Below are 17,544 nucleotides of genomic sequence, written 5' to 3'. Positions count from 1 at the left end.
CCTAGAGACACCTGCAGATTGATAGTGAGGGGACATAAAAACATTCATCATGCAAATGGATGTCAAAAGAAAGTCAGAATAGTAATTCTTATATCAGAAAAGCTAGGCTTTTTTGTTCTTGTATTGTTTTTATCCTGCTTTGATGTCAGGGTTCAATTAGTGTCATGGAATGATTTTGAATGTATTCCCTCTATTCCATTATTTGTAAAATTTTGATAAAGATTGTCATTAAATTTATTTAATGTTTGGTAGAACTCACCAATGAAACCATATGGTCTTGGCCTTTCTATGCTGGGAGATTTTTTATTCCTAGTCCAACTTTCATTCTTATTATTGGTCTAAGTTGATTTCCTACTTCTTGGATTCAAGATTCATGATTCAATCTTGCATTTTTAGGAATCATCTGGTTTTTTTTTAAATTTATTTATGGTAATCTGTTAGCACACTCTTTATCTCTGTGGTTATCTGTTGTAATATTTTCCATTTCTCACTTTGGTTTTTGAGTCTTTTTTTTTTCTTAATGTTAAAACATTGCCAATTTTGTTTACTTTTTACAAAATTGTTTATTACTTTTATGTTGTTATTCTAGTCTCTATTTTATTTATTTCTGATTCTTCTTTGTTATTTCCTTCTTTTACTAAATTTCAGCTAAGTTCCTTCTTTTACTAGTTTCTTGGGATATAATACTAAGTTGTTTACTGGAACTTTTTTCCTTTTTTAAAAAAATTAATTTATTTATTTTTGAGAGAGAAAGAGAAAGACACAGTGTGAGTGGGGGAAGGCTACAGAGAGAGGGAGATAAAGGAGAGAGAGGGTCCCAAGCAGGCTCCACATAGTCAGCACAGAGACCAACGTAGGCCTTGAACTAATGAACTGTAAGATCATGACCTGAGCCAAAATCAAGAGTTTGGTGCTTAACCTACTGAGCCACCCAGGCACCCCTGAACTTTTTTTCTTAATACAAGCATTTATAGCATAAATTACATTCTAACATCCATTTTTGCTGCAACCCACAGGTTCTGGAATAGTCTGTTTCCTTTTTCTCAAGTTTTGAGATACATTTTGATCTGCTGTTTGATTTCCTCTTTGGCCCAATGCCTGTGCAGTCGTGTGTTGTTTCATATTTACATATTAAATATTTAATATTTTTAAAAATTAAAAAATCAATATATCAAACTAATTTTTTAAATATTAATACTTAATGATTAATTTTGCATAAAATACATTATCAAGTGGACAGTTTGCTTGACTTAATTTTAATAAGTTTGAAAATCAGACTTGGTTAAGGGAGACAATGATTCGCACTTACTCTCTTTCTTTCCGTAGAACTTTTTGGAACTCATCCAGATGTATCTGCAAAGCTAAAATTTCAGGCACTTCATTCTCCAAAGGCAGGTTTATTGCTTTCAGTCTTAATGAAGATTTCAGTGCACTGTTTTCAGAAACAACATTTTTGAATGAATCAGGACAGTTAAGATTGAGTTTCATCTCCTCATTTAATTTTAACTGGTCAATATTCAAACCTTGTTCCTGAAAAAAATAATAAAACAATTGATAAATTTTTATATCTAGTGTAGAAAAATCATATTTTTGGAAGGAAACAAATCTGTTTTGTATAAAGAAATTATATAGAGGTGTATGACTGACCTTTAACTTGCATTCCTCAAGCTTTCTTTTTCCCTTCTATGTTCTACCATCTGATAAAATACATTTCAGTCTTTGAAAAATTTTTATTTACAATGTAACCAGTTTACATCTACCATAAATGCCATACATCACACCAAGACTTAAGAGTTTAGATGGAACTATAGAAGAGCAAGGTATGTTTTATATTTTTAGAGATGGAATTAAATAGAAAGGGGTAGCAATATGCTGGGAGCCGCACTGGCCTTGCTGGATGAGTCACAGCGAGGAAATGGCAGTGTTTGCACAGCTCCTGCCATGAAAAACGAAAACTGGTATCTCCTTCTGTTACTATTGACTCATGTTGGAAATGAGGCTGCTGGTATTGACCAGGCCTCACAATATTCCAGATCAGACCGATATTCCCCACACAGATTCCTCATAAGGAAAAGCATATTCCTGACTTTTCAAGAGAGATTTCAGGTGAAAGCACCGTGGATGATTGTCAAAAGGCTCTTCCTAAGGGCCTTGCAGACCCAAGACTTACATAATAAAGGGAGTTAAGAACACAAGAGTTACCATTGAGTCTGGCCCTGAGACAAAGAGCCTAATTTAGAGTTAAGGACAGATATCCACCCCCACTCAATTGTTTCTGCTTGGAGTACAGGCCCCCAAGGCATTTGTCATCAGTATTTGGAGTGATTTATTCTGGCCTTGAATATGCTGATTGCTCCCTGTGAAGGAGCCTATTGAGGAACTTCTTTTGTGATTATGGGAGCAGAGGTGTTTCCTGAAAGACCTGTTTGACCCCTGCTCACAAAGAAGTAACTTCACCTTTTTTATGCTAAAAACATTGTCTTGTATGCTAAAGATACCTTCCCTCCCCATAGGATAAGCATCTAAATCCCCTACCTCACTCACTATTGATAAAGGTTATGCAGGAATCTTCTACAAATCTATGTTCCAGGAAATTCTTACATATCAAAGAAGTTTGTCATCAGAAATCATTGTCTAAGGCAAATGCCACGTCTGTGCCTTCCCCCAAACACTTAATTATAAAATAAAGTTGAGCCCCAGTCAGAGCAGAGATGCCTGCCTGGTGACCAGAAAGATTCTCGTGGCCTCTCCCATCCCTCCCTCGCAGACACCATCCATCCTTCAGGGACCCCTGGACCCGGCCAGAGCCGGCCTCCGACAGCAATATAAACTGATACTATTTAAGAAGATAAAATGAATAACTAAAGTATCTGGAAAACCACAACCACTGGTGTGTGTCATTGTCCCTTTCCTCCCCATTACTGTGTACGGCATTCAAATGTGCACATAACCTCTGGTTCCTCTGTGGGTGTTTTTCTTACCTTACTATCTGGGTTCTCCTTTGTAGGAAATTCCCTTTTTACCAGACAGTCTTTGATAGACTCCCATGTTTTTGAACCAATGTGAAATTGGTCTCTTTGTGCAGAAGGCGCTTCTATGAAAGTAGGATGCTTTAGGTCCTGGGCGGTTTCCAATACCTCCTTTTGATGTGGCAAGCTCTGCTTCTTTTTCAGTGCACTCAGTTCCTTCATTGTCATCTCTAATTTTATCCTGAGCTGTCTTCCCTCCTCCCTGGCGCTGTTCCTTTCGGCCCGGACTTTACTCCATTTTTCTCTCCAGTTGGCAGTACAGTCTGACCACCACCGCATGGTCTTCTCCATCTGGGCAGCTCTGGCCTTGACTTCTTCAAGTTCCCGCAGGCGAAGCTCTTCACAAATATTCCACTCACTGGTGTTACACGAGTGAGCACAGAAGTTGTGGGCGGCACATGATTGCAGCCCCTGAGGTGGCGAACAGGAATGGCAGGTGTCCCTGGGTGATGAAGCAGGTACTAACATATCACAAGGGGGTTTAACTGAGGACTCCTGCATCTGGAAGATTTGTGTTTCCTCAATTAACCGATGAATGGAATCTAAATTCATATTTATCTTTTCAGGTCTAAGAGAAGACAGAGAACATAATTAACATCTGAATTTCCCTTGCAATTATAAGAGGGAGACCTACATTTGAAAACAAAAGCTAATAAAAACAATGTATCTTTCAATACTGCATATTTTCCTTTCCACTATAACTAAAAATATAGAACTCATGCATTTGTAATATCCTTAAAGAAACAGACATTGCCCATATGAAATATTGCCAATGAACATAAATAATATAAAGAGCAATTGAGGATAGCATGTGACATGAATAATTCATTTTAACAAATCCAGTTTAAAAAATTTTTTTTAATGTTTATGTATTTTTGAGAGAGAGAGAGAGAGAGCGAGCGTGCACATGAGCAGGGGAGGGACAGAGAGAGAGGGAGCCACAGAATTAGATTCAGGCTCCAGGCTCTGAACTAGCTGTCAGCACAGAGCCAGACGCGGGGCTCAAACTCACAAACGTGAGATCATGACCTGAGCCAAAGTCAAACGCTTAACCGACTGAGCCACCCAGGTGCCCCAACAAATCCAGTTCTTTTCAGGTGTTATTTACTGTAACACATATTGTCCATTAACTACACAGTGATCCTCTTTTCCTTGCTAACTTATCCATAACCTGTTTAAGTGGAAGGTGAAATCTACTATCTCTGGTAGCAGAAGCCTGTATTCTAATCCTGGGGCTAAATCATGACTGGTCTAACCCTTTCTTGATGGCCTCCATCTTACTGACCATTCACTAGTCTCAACACAGCATAGAACCTAATTCTCGCTGAAATTTGAAGGGAAGTCTGTTGGGGAAGTTTCCCATCTAAAAAACATGAAAAAGTCAGAATGAGAAACTCTTTTCTTCTGCTTTCTTCCTGCCTAAACGAGGACATGATTCTGGAAGAAGGCAAGTGTCACAGATACCTTGTAACATTTAAATCAATGAAATGGAGATGAAAAGAGCTTGATTTGATGATTGAACCATGCCATGAAATCTAGAACGCATACCTCTGGTTTTCTTGCCATGTGAGAATAATAACCTAACTTTACTTAAGGTGTGATTGTCGAGTTTTCTGTCACTTGCAGTCAAAATGACATCAGACTGATGAACCACTTTCATCCTACAGTTAATATAATGATAAATTCTACACAAACACTATTAATAAGACATGATGTCCTCAAAGATTTTGGTAGTTTAGTGGGTAATACAAGCACATAAAAATAAAAATTCATAGTCATACTAATTTATTCAATCAATCTTTCTTTAGTACATATTATGTGTCATATCACTGTCAGGTCATTACTGTATATAGGAGACAGAAGTCTTAAAGTGTCTCCTAGAAATGAAGATGCTTCACAGCACAGATAACACGGACAGTCTTAAAAATTTCAGAGCTTTACACAGAAACTACAAGCAGCTTTCCATATAAATAACAAACACAAATTAATTGGTAAAAACAGACCTTCTTATCAGTATGTACGCCCATTACTTTATTCATAGCAACATAGCTTTATTGACGACATAGAGAGTACGACTTTTTCTTTAAAATAAATGCTTAAAACACGCAGCTTAATCTACAAATTAATAAAGTTCTGTGGTTGTATAAGATTACCCATTTTTATTTTCAAGTAAGATTTATTGTTATAAGTTAACATTTAATGTACATGATATTAATTCCCCTCATATATTTTTTTGCTTTTATATAGTTACAGATCATAAACTGTCTCCTTATGAATCATCCGCTTAATCAACTGAAGGGGTTTCATCATACTAACAACTTACAAAATAAGTCTTTATTTACTGAAGAAAAAGGTATGATAAAATTAAATATATATCCTTTTCAGTTGCAAGAAAAAAAACACATTTTAACAAGTGTTCTGTAGAGGTGCCAGATCAACTCACTTCTTATTATAATACTTATAATAATATAGACTCAAGGTTGCAATTATTTTTGTTAGCATTGGTATATGTTCAATCACATTTGAATTAGTGATGATTTGGAGCAATTGTTCCTACATTTATGATAATTCAGACGCAATGATAATATAGCTGACCAAATTTCTTGGACCACTGGTAAACCAAGACCAGTTTTTAAAAAAGAAAATAACAAGAGGAATCCTTAGTGAGAAGCACACAAATATTTTTTATATATGTTCACATATCATATGGATATATATCTCCATTATTCACTATTTAATATTTCTTTTGGCTGGAATTCCAAAATGAAGACAGAAAATTTATTTCAGCATATTAAACTTAAATTTATCCTTGCCATTTTTCAAAATAAATCAGTATAATAAAATTGTAATGTCTTTAAAAATGTCTCATTAACTTTTATTTCACTAGTGTTTTGAAGACTCTATAATTGGATTCTGGTACAAGGAGACCTTGCCTACCAATTAACTATGTATTTTTTCACATCTGACTAAACAAAGTTGAGTTGGGTTTAATCATTCAGTCCTTGAACTTGAATAGTTTTTCCTGTTCTCAAGTGTTTCTCAAGCAAGTGTAAATGGGGATATTGAATCTTTATGTGTATCTATTAAAGCACTGATTTTCCCTATACGTATGTGCACATGTACGTATGCATGATTTATTTCAATGACTGTGAAAGTATTTGTCAGTGGTTGTAGTACAAAGCCTTTGATGTGTTGTGAGAAAATATTTTAGTGCTATTGACTCTGGTTTCTTCCACTGAATTCTGCATTGTCCCTACCACAAAAGAAGGAGGGAGGAGGCACGGGGAAACTCCTGGAGGTGAAAGACATGTTTATTACTTTGATTAAGTGACGGATTCACAGATACGTGCATATGTTCAAACCCATCAAATTATAAATATTAAATATGTGCAATATTTTGTATTAACTACACCTCAATAAAGCTGTTAAAAATGTTCACTTAGGGGCATCTTGGTGGTTCAGTCAGTTAAGTGTCTGACTTTGGCTCAGGTCATGATCTCACGGTTCGTGGGTTCAAGCCCCTCATCAGGCTCTGTGCTGACAGCTCAGAACCTGGAGCCTGCTTAGAATTCTGTGTCTCTCTCTCTCTCTACCCACCCCCCCCCCACTTGCACTCTGTCTCTGTCTTTCAAAAATAAATAAATGTTTAAAACATTTTTTTAAATGTTCATTTAATCAGGCTACCATGAGGACTGCAAGTATTTTTAAGGTACTAAATAACCAAATAAGTGAAATATGATGGGTCTACGTGTATAATTAATGCCAGTAAACATCTCTCATTAAAGAGACGTTTAATGTGTAAGATATTGGGCTCCATCCAGACTCTACTGGTTCAAGCTCTGATTCTGCCTCTTTCTACATAGATGATCTTGGACAAATTATATAAATTGCCTTTGACTCATTATCCTACCTGTAAGGGGAGATGGAAATATCACGTATCTTAGTTAGTTCTTGTGACAGTTAAAAGGAAAAATGCCTGCAGGCTGGCTGACCCATCTGTCTCTGAGGCAAGGTGACAGTTTTCCTCAGTGCTATACAATCACTAATATGTCACTTTACTGTAACATTGTTTTGTTTTGGTTTTTTTCCAGTTTATTTCCTTTGTTTTAAAAGACAGACAGTATGCTCAAAAAACAGGGATAACAACAGATAAATAAGATTTACCAGGGTGCCTGGGTAGCTCGGTTGTTTGAGTCTGACTTTGGCTCAGGTCATGATCTCACCACTTGTGAGCTCAAGCCCGGCGTCAGGCTCTGTGCTCCCGTATCTCCCATTGAATCACACCACAATTAGTCAAGTGATCCTGACATTGTGCTTTGAGTGAACTGAACCTCCTCATAGCTTAAAGGAACTGCATGTTTGGGGCTCGTGAGCCCCTGGTGCCTTCTTTCTGTCATCTTGTGTCCACGCTCCATGCTTTCAGCCACCCGGGCATGTCCGTTCCCTGCACAGACCTCAACTTTCTCTTTTGTGCAGATTGTGCTGCCATTCTGGGACCTTGTTAATAACCAAAAACAATATATCAAACTAACGATCACAAATTTTAATGCTCTCTGAAAAGAATAAACGGTGTATTGTGATTCAACACATACCTATATACACAAAGAAGTCTCTCTGAAGTGACCGACATCTTATGTATTACCTGAGGTATGAGGTGGAACAAAAATAAAAGCATTTTTGGCAGAACTTACACTATCAGGGGATTTTCGCCTGATCAAGCGATTTTTGCTTTATTGTTTAATCTTATTGCTTTCCATTAACTTATAGGAAATTGTATTCTAAATGAAATCCTTCTTGGATTTTTTTCCCCTAAGATGCATAGGACCACTAATGCACACACAATAATGTTAATAAAAGCCATAAGCAGGGGTGCCTGGGTGGCTCAGTTGTTAAACGTCCAATTCTTGATTTTGAATCAGGTCATGATCTCATGGTTTGTGAGTTCGAGCCTTGCATCAGTCTCTGCACTGGTAGTAAGGAGCCTGCTTGAAATTCTCCCTCTCTCTCTGTCTGTCTCTCAAAATAAATAAATAAACTTAAAAAAAGCCATAAGCAAAGAGTAACTAGATTAATACAGATTCAAAACGTAATGCTAAGAATAGTTGTTACTTTAGATATGATGCCATACACTCTGATAAAAAGTAAAAAAGAATTATCAGTATTTAATATTCAGGAAAGTAAAACACCATATTGTATTTTAAAATGTGGCCTGTCAAACATGCATAAGTGATTAGTATTAAACATATGTATTTTGTATGTATCTAAAGCAGAGAAAATTTATATATTTTGTAGCATAGTTCTGCAAGAGAACACTAAATATGAAATGTGAGCACTACAATATGAAATGTGTAGCAGTAAGGTAATGGCCAGATTACACAACTTCAACAGAGCTCAAGTTCTGTATATTTTAAAAATCCATATACTGTGGCAAATTATAGAGGCGGTTATAGTCTATATTTGTTGAGGTGAATGTGAGCTTTTGGAACCACAGAGGCAGGAAATACTTGCACAAAAAAGGCAACTAGATAATACAGAATAAATGTGTATGCTATTTAAAGCTTGGAAACTATTTTCCAAAAGCACTGTAGTATAAGCATAAATGTAAACATTTTAAAAAACAAATATTTCATGGCATCTGGGTGGCTCAGCTGGTTAAGCATCCAACCGTGGCTCAGGTCATGATCTTGCCAGTCTCGAATTTGGGCCCCACTTCAGATTCTGTGTCTCCCTCTCTCTTTCTGCCCCTCCCCCACTTAGCCTCTGCCTGTCTCTCTCTCTCCCTGTCTCTCTCTTTCTCTCAAAAATAAATACAAATTTAAGTAATGTCACTGTTTCAAGTCAGCATGATGCCTTTTCATTAGCTTAGATTTTCAGTAAAAAATTAGCTGAGAAAAAATAATTTTCTTCTTAGATAATGCTTAACGATAAAAAAATTACCTCCCTTTCTTCAAAAAATCTATTTCAGAATAATCTCTCCACATCATATTTTGATGTACTTACTGTCATTCCCAGACAATAGCAATGTTTTCTATGATTTAAGAATAAGAAAAACAAAATAATAAAAAAATGCAAAAAAACTACATTTAAAATAAAAATCTTATAGGTCAGACATAGAAAGTGATTAATCTTACTTCTTTGGACTATGACTAAAGGAACAAAGAAAGATATAAAATCCACAATCCATTTCCATTTTATAAAGTGCAAGTGTATCATTTGTCATGGAGCTTGGAAACCTAAAATTTCTTTTTTTCTGGCAAGCTGATCATCTTGAAGCTTATTTCCTGCCAATTACCAATTTAGGTTCAGATAATTTAGATTTTCTTGGAAGATGTAACATAATTTACCTACTCTTGTTTAGAACTTAGGGTATCATGCAGTTTCAAGCAAGTTCTGTTTTAAAATATTCCTGAAATGTCTCATAAGTGAACAAATATTGCATCATAATGATATTTTACCTAAGATTTGAGTTTACAGTTTAAATACATTTCTTCAAACTAAATATATACAAAGTCTATGCTACTTGTTACCTACTTGCATGGACCTGACACCTATTGAATTCCTGGGCATTTCTTAATATTTATGTTTAAGTTTCAAGGTTTCAGTGAGCAAAACCACAAACGATCCCAATTTTCTCATGCAATCTAATCCAATGTAATAGCACCAAGTAAATAAGCCAAAATATCTGCTGAGACCTTATGCCAAAAATGAAATTAGTATTAACTGTGGAACTCCAAAGCCCTGTTGAATCTTATTTTCATATAAGAATGATCTCGCTACTATTTCCAGGTGGCGAATAGTCAGAGTACACATTTTATTGGAAGGAACACTGAAAAAATGTGGTCACATCAAAGATCCTACCACTTTCCAAAGTGACTTTTCCAAAGTTGGACAGGTGACCCTGAATCTGGAATATGCATCACATGTAAATATCATTTTGTACAATTTCATAAAAATGAAAGAATTTAGAGGACAATGTAACTGCGTCCACAAATATTAGTTAAAAAGAAATCAAAATAAAGTCCACAAGAGCAAACAGCCAACAACTCAAAATTGTGATTATTAATTTATACTGTAAAGATGAATGACCCTATAACATAATTCTGATCCCCATTCCACAACAAACCAGGTAGTGCTGAAGGAGAGCGGTTATGTTTTCCATTTTTTGTTTATTTTATTTAAAAGCTGCTTATTAGATTTTCTGTAACATTGAATCTATCAACATTTTCCAATATTTATGTCCACTTCAGGGTTTCAGTAAACAAAACCACAAGCTCTTGCAGTTTTTCTAGTCATTCCTAAGCAAAATTCCTAAACCACTTACCCTGTTCACACTTGCCTTTAAAGAATGTATGAGGCCAAGTCAGAAATTCTTCATAGATCTGGTTACACTTTGTAGTGAATAAGAGAAAGCCCTTTCATGTCAGTATGATTCAGTAATATTTTCTCATACCCATTTGATGGAATGCATACAACTGCCAACTCCTCTGTGTTAGCTGACTGGAAAGTTTTCACAGACTTAGTAATGAACTTTGGAGAATACAGTCCAAATGACTGTCACATTTACTTTTGAAAAACAGTTACAAAAGTTTTTAATAAAAAAATTTATTCTTCAAGTCTATTTCATTTCCCCAATTGTACAGTCTTTACATTAATAATCCAATTTGGCTAAAATGTATCCCACATGAAAAAGATCTGAGAAAAAAACTGGAATCAGAAGCAGAAATGTTATGATGTATGTAGACTTTTGTGAGCCATACCCATGCATAATATTTCCAAATACTTTGCTTCATTCACTCTACTTTTTACTACAGCAAAGCAATATTCACAGAAAGGCATGAAAGATATTGGTTGTTAAGCTTGATTTCTTATGTGTGATCCAGAATTTAGTTTTCACCTATGACCATATTGGTAGTAAAGATTAAAATTCATCCTTTGAATTATAAATCAGATCAAAGGAGAAGTCTTTAAAAAGCCCAGCTCCCTTAAATTACAAGACTACTGGTTCATCAAAAGTTTCTGAGAGGATCTCAAAGAGATGGACAAGACAGTTTTTATTTTTAATTTTTCTGGACAAGACCAGGTTTAAGGAACCCACACTCCCCAGAGTTCAAAAGGCAACTTGGAACCCTCAGACTTGTAGCTACTTCCTCTCCAGGGCTACTGAGGACCTAGTATCTGAAATATTTACCCCAGTAATCTTCAGAAGTTTAAAATATACCCCCCCCCAAGAAGTTGTGTAAGATTACACCCTTGTCATGATGGTGACGTAAAGCAGTGTTTTAAACATAGAAGTTGGATGGGGGGCTCCTGGGGGGCTCAGTCATTTAAGCATCCAACTTTGGCTCAGGTCACTGTCTCACAGTTTGTGAGTTCAAGCACTGTGTTGGGCTCTGTGCTGACAGCTCAGAGCCCAGAACCTGCTTTGGATTCTGTGTCTCCCTCTCTCTCTGTCCTTCGAAAATAAATAAACAGAGATTAAGTTGTATAGGCATTGTTCCACCTACAACAGCTGATACAGGGGGAAAAAAGATTGGACTTTGAAACCACATAAATAGTACTTCAAATTCTTCCTTAATCATTTACCATCTGTGACCTCAGAAACTCAATTTATGTGAAAGTCTTTTCATCTATAAAATGGGTATCCTCTGTTCCACAGAAATCCCACTTGTCAGTATCATACACTATCTAAACATTGCCAATATTGCCAAATCAGAGATTCATTTTTTATCCCTGCTTCGTGTGACTTCAGCAATATTCACAACAATTGAGAGTTCCTTGCTCAAAAACACATCTTGTTTTTTTTCTCCTTATCACTACACTCTTCTTATTATTCTGTTACCTCTTCCTTCTCGGCCTTCTCTGTTTCTCCCTTCCACTCCTCTCTATGTACTGAAGAGTCCAAAGCTTGAAAATACTAATCAGAATGTTTTTGCCGTTGAATGCCAAATTCTTATCTCCAATTTTTTAACCTCCCCTGATTCCAGACTCTGAACTTTCACTTGGCCATCTATATGAATCTCTGCCTCCACCTTAATATCACAAAATTAAACTCTCGATCCCCGGCCCACTGCAATGTTGTTTTCTTTCCGTTATCAACATCCCAGGAAATAGTACCACCACCCATCTAAAAGCTCAAGCCTAAACCCTAGTTTCTCTCTGATCCACATTTAGTCAGCAAGTTCTATTACCTCATTCCTTCAAATTACTTCCCGGACCCACGTATTTCTCTCCACCATCCCTGCCTCTATGCTGTGGAAACAACCACCACCCCTTATAGCGTCATGACTTCTGAAATGCCTACTAAGATGTCTATCTAGTTGGTATGAAGCAGTCAAAACATCTTTTTAAAATTTAATGAAGTTACATAGCTCTAATTACAACTTACCAATGCCTCTTTATTGCAATTAGAATAAAATGAAAACATTTAATCCCTGTCTGGTTCACATGATTCGCCATCACCCTTCGTCCCTGACCTTGATTCCTACCTCCCTTCTGGTTCCAGTCATGCTAACTTTCCTCCTGTTCCTTGAAGAGGCCATGTTCATTCCTGCCTTAGGATCTTGCAGGTGGAATGCTCTTCCCTCAGATCTTTGGATTCAAATGACTAAATGAGTTCCCCTGTTCTGAGTATTTAAATTTTACAAGGCATTGAAGGATCAAACCAAGAGAAGAAATGCTAACAGTGTAATTTAAGCACAACCTTCCAATGTAGTTAAGTCTTTACATTTGTATAACATCTATTGTAAAACACTTTTAATGTACATTTTTGCATGATGCTTATGGAAATTCTGTTCCGTAGGTACGGGTGCCTGGACTAATGTCCGAATTAGCTGATAAGTGGGTCAGGACTCAATTCAAATCTTTCATCTCACAATTCAGAGCTATCTCTGCCATACCAAATTGTTTCTTTTACAAATGTTCAGGATAAATACCAGCATCTAGACCAAAAACCATGGCAAAGTGTGTGATCTCTTTGGCCTTCAACTTAGGGAACTGAGGTTAAGAAGAAGAATTTAGTTTCAACCCATCAAACCATCCAGAAGGCTACAGAATTTAGTGGCCAGTACATTTCCTTGTGTTTCTTATAAAAGAAAAATCCAGGAGGACTGGACCCAGAGGAAAGTAGTGGTACCAACACTCCATGCCCATTCTCACATTCTTGGCCTCAGAACATGATACTGTTTTGGAGCCCAGCTTTCCACCATGAACAAACATTAAATTCCTTCTTCAAAAAAAGGAAATTAAAAAAAAATGTCTCGGGGCGCCTGGGTGGCTCAGTCGGTTAAGCGTCCGACTTCAGCTCAGATCATGATCTCACAGTTTGTGGGTTCGAGCCCCGCGTCAGGCTCTATGCTGACAGCTAGCTCAGAGCCTGGAGCCTGCTTCAGATTCTGCATTTCCCTCTCTCTCTCTCTCTCTGACCTTCCCTTGCTCATGCTGTCTCTCTTTCTCTCTCAGAAATAAATTGAAAAAAACATTAGAAAAAATAATGTCTCATACCCCTATAGTGTCTGCCCAAGTCATCTCAAAAAAATATAAACCACACAAGTGTGTGTATATGTATATACACATACATATAAATACACACACAGTATACACACATATTTTAATTGGGTTGCATATTATTTTAATATTATTATTTGGCAGACTGAGTTAAACTTTAGTGTATATTTAGGAATGTCAGCAGTACTTGGAGAAAATAATTCCCCCATGTCAAATCACTTTTCTGTTTAATCCATTTTCACTACAATTATATGAAGGAAACAGACTTCAAACAAAATCATAGTTACCCTCAGTGTACTCTGAATATGAATTTCTATGGCTCATTTTTGTTTCTAAGGTTCATATCACATGCTTATAAAGTCTTTCTTAGATTCAGAAAATAAAGAGTGTCTTCAGAGATTATCAAGTTCTCAGTAAATGTTTGCTCCATTATAGACCATAAATTACTAATCACTAACACGTATGAAAGTTATATTTTTAAATCCAAATCATGCATGTTTACTCTGCATGGCTTATGCTATTAGGGGAAAAAAAAAAGCATAGTCTATATTTAAAGACTAGACATTTAGGAATTGTTTGACAGATCTGGTTGAGTAGATGAAAATGTGCGGTTAAAGTAGTTCATTGAACATTCGCTCTTGTTAAACAGCAAACAGTAAGGTAAAGAAAATTTACAGATTTGCTAAGAATACTAATACTTTTCCAAAATAAGGTACAATTTAAGGATCAGGAGATTGACTGACTCAGTCAACTTTAACTAGAATCATTTCCAATGTCCTTTAATGTTACTTTAATGTCACAGAGTAATCTTCAACTTTGTATTTGTGAAGTTTAGAATCAAAATGAGAAAACTTCTTGGTATTGTTAAGAATACACACTTTATGGATGTATACTGAATTCCAAACTGAAAGTTTTGCTTCTTGACTTGGTCTAATCTTGCCAAAAGATCCTTGAAAGAAGTAGCTCAAGAGAGTTCTTGGGCACCAAATATAAAAAGAAAAGGAAAAGAAAAACAGCCTAACATATTAAATTATAAACATATGGATGGAATTTCCTTTAAATTACACTTGAGTCTAAACCTTAGGGGTAAAGAATTTAACAAAATACATTTGAGGTTTCCGTAACACAAAACATTTGAAAAGTTATGGAATTCAACTATCCCAAAGACACATGAGATTTTCACTCTAATATTGAGTAAACTGAAACTTCTCTCCTATTTTGAAATATCTGTACTCTAAAATATCAATCTTCACTAAGAATCTTTGTAATAAGTAATAATGAATCTATATATCAGATAGTTGAGAGGCTTTTATTTTTTATTTGTTTTCATATTCTGGAGCCAGAAAAACTGAGAAATCAAGAGAAAAGCAAAATAAGAATGGTATATATTTAAAACCAATATTTTTTCCATACTTTGTCCTAATCCTTTCTCACCTGACCCATAGCAATCTTTTTCAAATGATTATGCTTTTGCTGTTTACTAGTAAGTACTTCATAGTACATGAGTACCTAGAAGCAGAGGAGATTGGGTTATTAGCGGGAAACCAGGGCACCTTTGTACTCAAGTCCCTTGCCTTCTCAATGATGCATTGTCTTGTGATTAAACTTAAAAACTCATATTTTTAAAAATACTGCCTATCAACGTATATAAGATAGCAACAATTTTCAATGTTGAAAATATAGATAAAATATTAAGGGAGCAAAAGTTGCATAAAAAGTTTATTTTTACCTAATTTTTCAAGCAATTATTATTGCAGTAAAAATATGTAAACTGTTCAGAGTGATTTTATCTAGATTATGTGTGATTATACTTTTCTTCTTTATACTGCTTTCCAATGTATACAGCATAGTTTTTCATATACATAAATATTCATGCATATGTATATATAATCACTCAAATGACAACCCAGTAATATACAAAATAGAGTTATGAGTTAAATCCTAAGTTTAAATATATTTGCATCCAAAATATTCAACAAATGGTGAAGTTGGGGGAAACTGGAAAAATCATCAGAAGGACCATAAATAATAGTGAGGCAATGTAGATTTTAGATACTGTAATGACACATCATAGATATGTGGTGACAAGAAAACATATTTCAATGTATGGAATGAGTACTGCAGAAGTAAAAGGAGGCTAAGTCAAATGTAAGTCTGCTCTAATTACTAAATTCTCTTTTGGATTAGAACAGTCAACTAGAAAACTTACTATGAGCCCAGTACTGAGCAGGACACCGAGGTTGAGGCAATGTGTCGAAGTACCAGTACCTGTGGGTGTGTGTGCGTGTGTGTCTGTGTGTAAGTATTTCAGACACTCACAGGGTATGTGGATTTCTAGCCTTACTACTGAAAATTTTAAGTAGATCACATTTTCATTTTTATTTGATTAATAGTAACCATTTTATTTCCCAATCATGAATAGGTAATTCTCGTTCTCTCTATCTCTTGCTCTCGCTCTTGCTCTCATGGTACAATTACATTGTACACTTTAATTCATTTCAATAGCAAGACTAACATTTGTTAGAATCTAAGTTTCTTATTGGTTATAATTGAATTCTTTACTGAGAAAATTGTAGATTCACATTCCATTGTAGGAAAAAATACCGAGATATTCCATATACTCTTTGGCCAATTTCCCCCAATAGAAGTATCTTCCAAAATGATAGTACAATGTCCCAACAGGATACTGAAATCAATACAACTCACTGACCTTATACAGATTTTTCCAATTTAACTTGTCCTCATTTGGTTTGTCTGTTTTTTTTCTATACAATTTTATCACATGTATAGGTTTGCACATCCACAGTGAAGACAGAACTCACATCCTTCATTCTCCCTCACCCTGTCCCTAATCCCTGGAAACCATTAAATTGTCTCCATGGCTAACATGTTCTCATTTCTAAAAAAATATATAAATATAAATAAATAAATATATATTATAGAGTAATTCAGTTTTTAATCTTTGGGGATTGGCTCTCTCACTCATTCACTCAGCATAGTACTCTGGAAATCATTCAAGTCACTGCACATATGAACAGTCTGCTTTTTGGTTTTTGTTTTTATTGCTGAGGAGAATCCCATGGTGTATAATCAGCATAGTCTGTTTAACCTGGTAACCTGTTCGAGGACATCTGAGCTGTTTTCAGTTTTTGGTTATTATAAATAAACAGCTAAAAACATTGGTATACATGTTTTTCATGAACAACAGTTTCACTTCTCTGGAATAAATGCCCATGAGTTCAACTACTGGGTCCTATAGTAATTGCATGTGTAGTTTTATAAGAGACTGCCAACCTGTTTTCCAGAATAACTACTTTATTTTCTCATCTTCTCCAGCATTTAGAATTGTCAATTTTTTTTCTTTTTTTGTTTCAGACATTCCAATAAGTGTATAGTTCACTGTGGTTCTAATTTGCATTTCCCTGATAGCTAAGAATACCTTTGGTATATGTTTACATACTGTGTATATCATTTTTGTTGAAATGTCTTTTCTTGTCTTTTGGCCATATAGAAAACTATATGTACTTCTGGTTTTTACTGTCAGGTTTTCAGAGATAGAGATACAGTCTTTTGTCAGAAATGTAGTTTGCAAATATTTTCTCTCAATATGTATCTTTTCTTCCCATTCCCTTAATATGAGAGAACAAACTTTTTTAATTTATAAAGTGTCCCATATATTATTATTTCTTCATGGATCTTTCTTTTGGTGACCAATTTAAGAGTTCCTCATCTAGACCTCTTTCCCAAAATTCTCTCCTATATGTTTTTTCCTAAAAGTTGTATAAGGTTATGTTTTATCGTTAAATAAATAATCCATTTTGAATTTCTTTTTGCATCACAAGTATGGTTTAGGACATGACTATTTCCTTTTTTATAGAGGTCCAATTGCTCCAAAACATTTGGTTGATAGGCTGTCCTTCCCTTATTGAATTTTTGCATCTTTGTTAAAAATTAGGGGAGCAGATTTATCTAGGCCTATGTATGACTTGTCCACTCTGTTCCATTGATTTAT

At 35.4% G+C, this 17,544-nt stretch overlaps 1 protein-coding gene across 3 annotated transcripts in view; it reads right to left on the bottom strand.

Moving 5' to 3' along the window:
* CCDC102B (coiled-coil domain containing 102B) overlaps window positions 1-17,544 on the bottom strand; it is a 189,925-nt gene that overhangs the window by 80,822 nt on the left and 91,559 nt on the right. For all 3 annotated transcript variants that reach the window (XM_077752719.1, XM_077752720.1, XM_077752718.1), the window contains exons 3-4: window positions 2,982-3,597; window positions 1,310-1,530 (exon numbers count right to left, since the gene is read on the bottom strand). In XM_077752719.1, coding sequence (XP_077608845.1) covers window positions 1,310-1,530; window positions 2,982-3,581 — 821 coding nt within the window. In that variant the 5' untranslated portion in view covers window positions 3,582-3,597. The remainder of the gene's footprint in view (window positions 1-1,309; window positions 1,531-2,981; window positions 3,598-17,544) is intronic.

The sequence above is a fragment of the Crocuta crocuta genome, unplaced genomic scaffold (assembly GCF_008692635.1).
Source record: "Crocuta crocuta isolate KB4526 unplaced genomic scaffold, BGI_CrCroc_1.0 scaffold101, whole genome shotgun sequence".
Taxonomy (NCBI): Eukaryota; Metazoa; Chordata; class Mammalia; order Carnivora; family Hyaenidae; genus Crocuta; species Crocuta crocuta.
The sequence above is the reverse complement of the archived record's forward strand: the minus strand, read 5'-3'. Positions and strand labels throughout refer to the sequence as shown.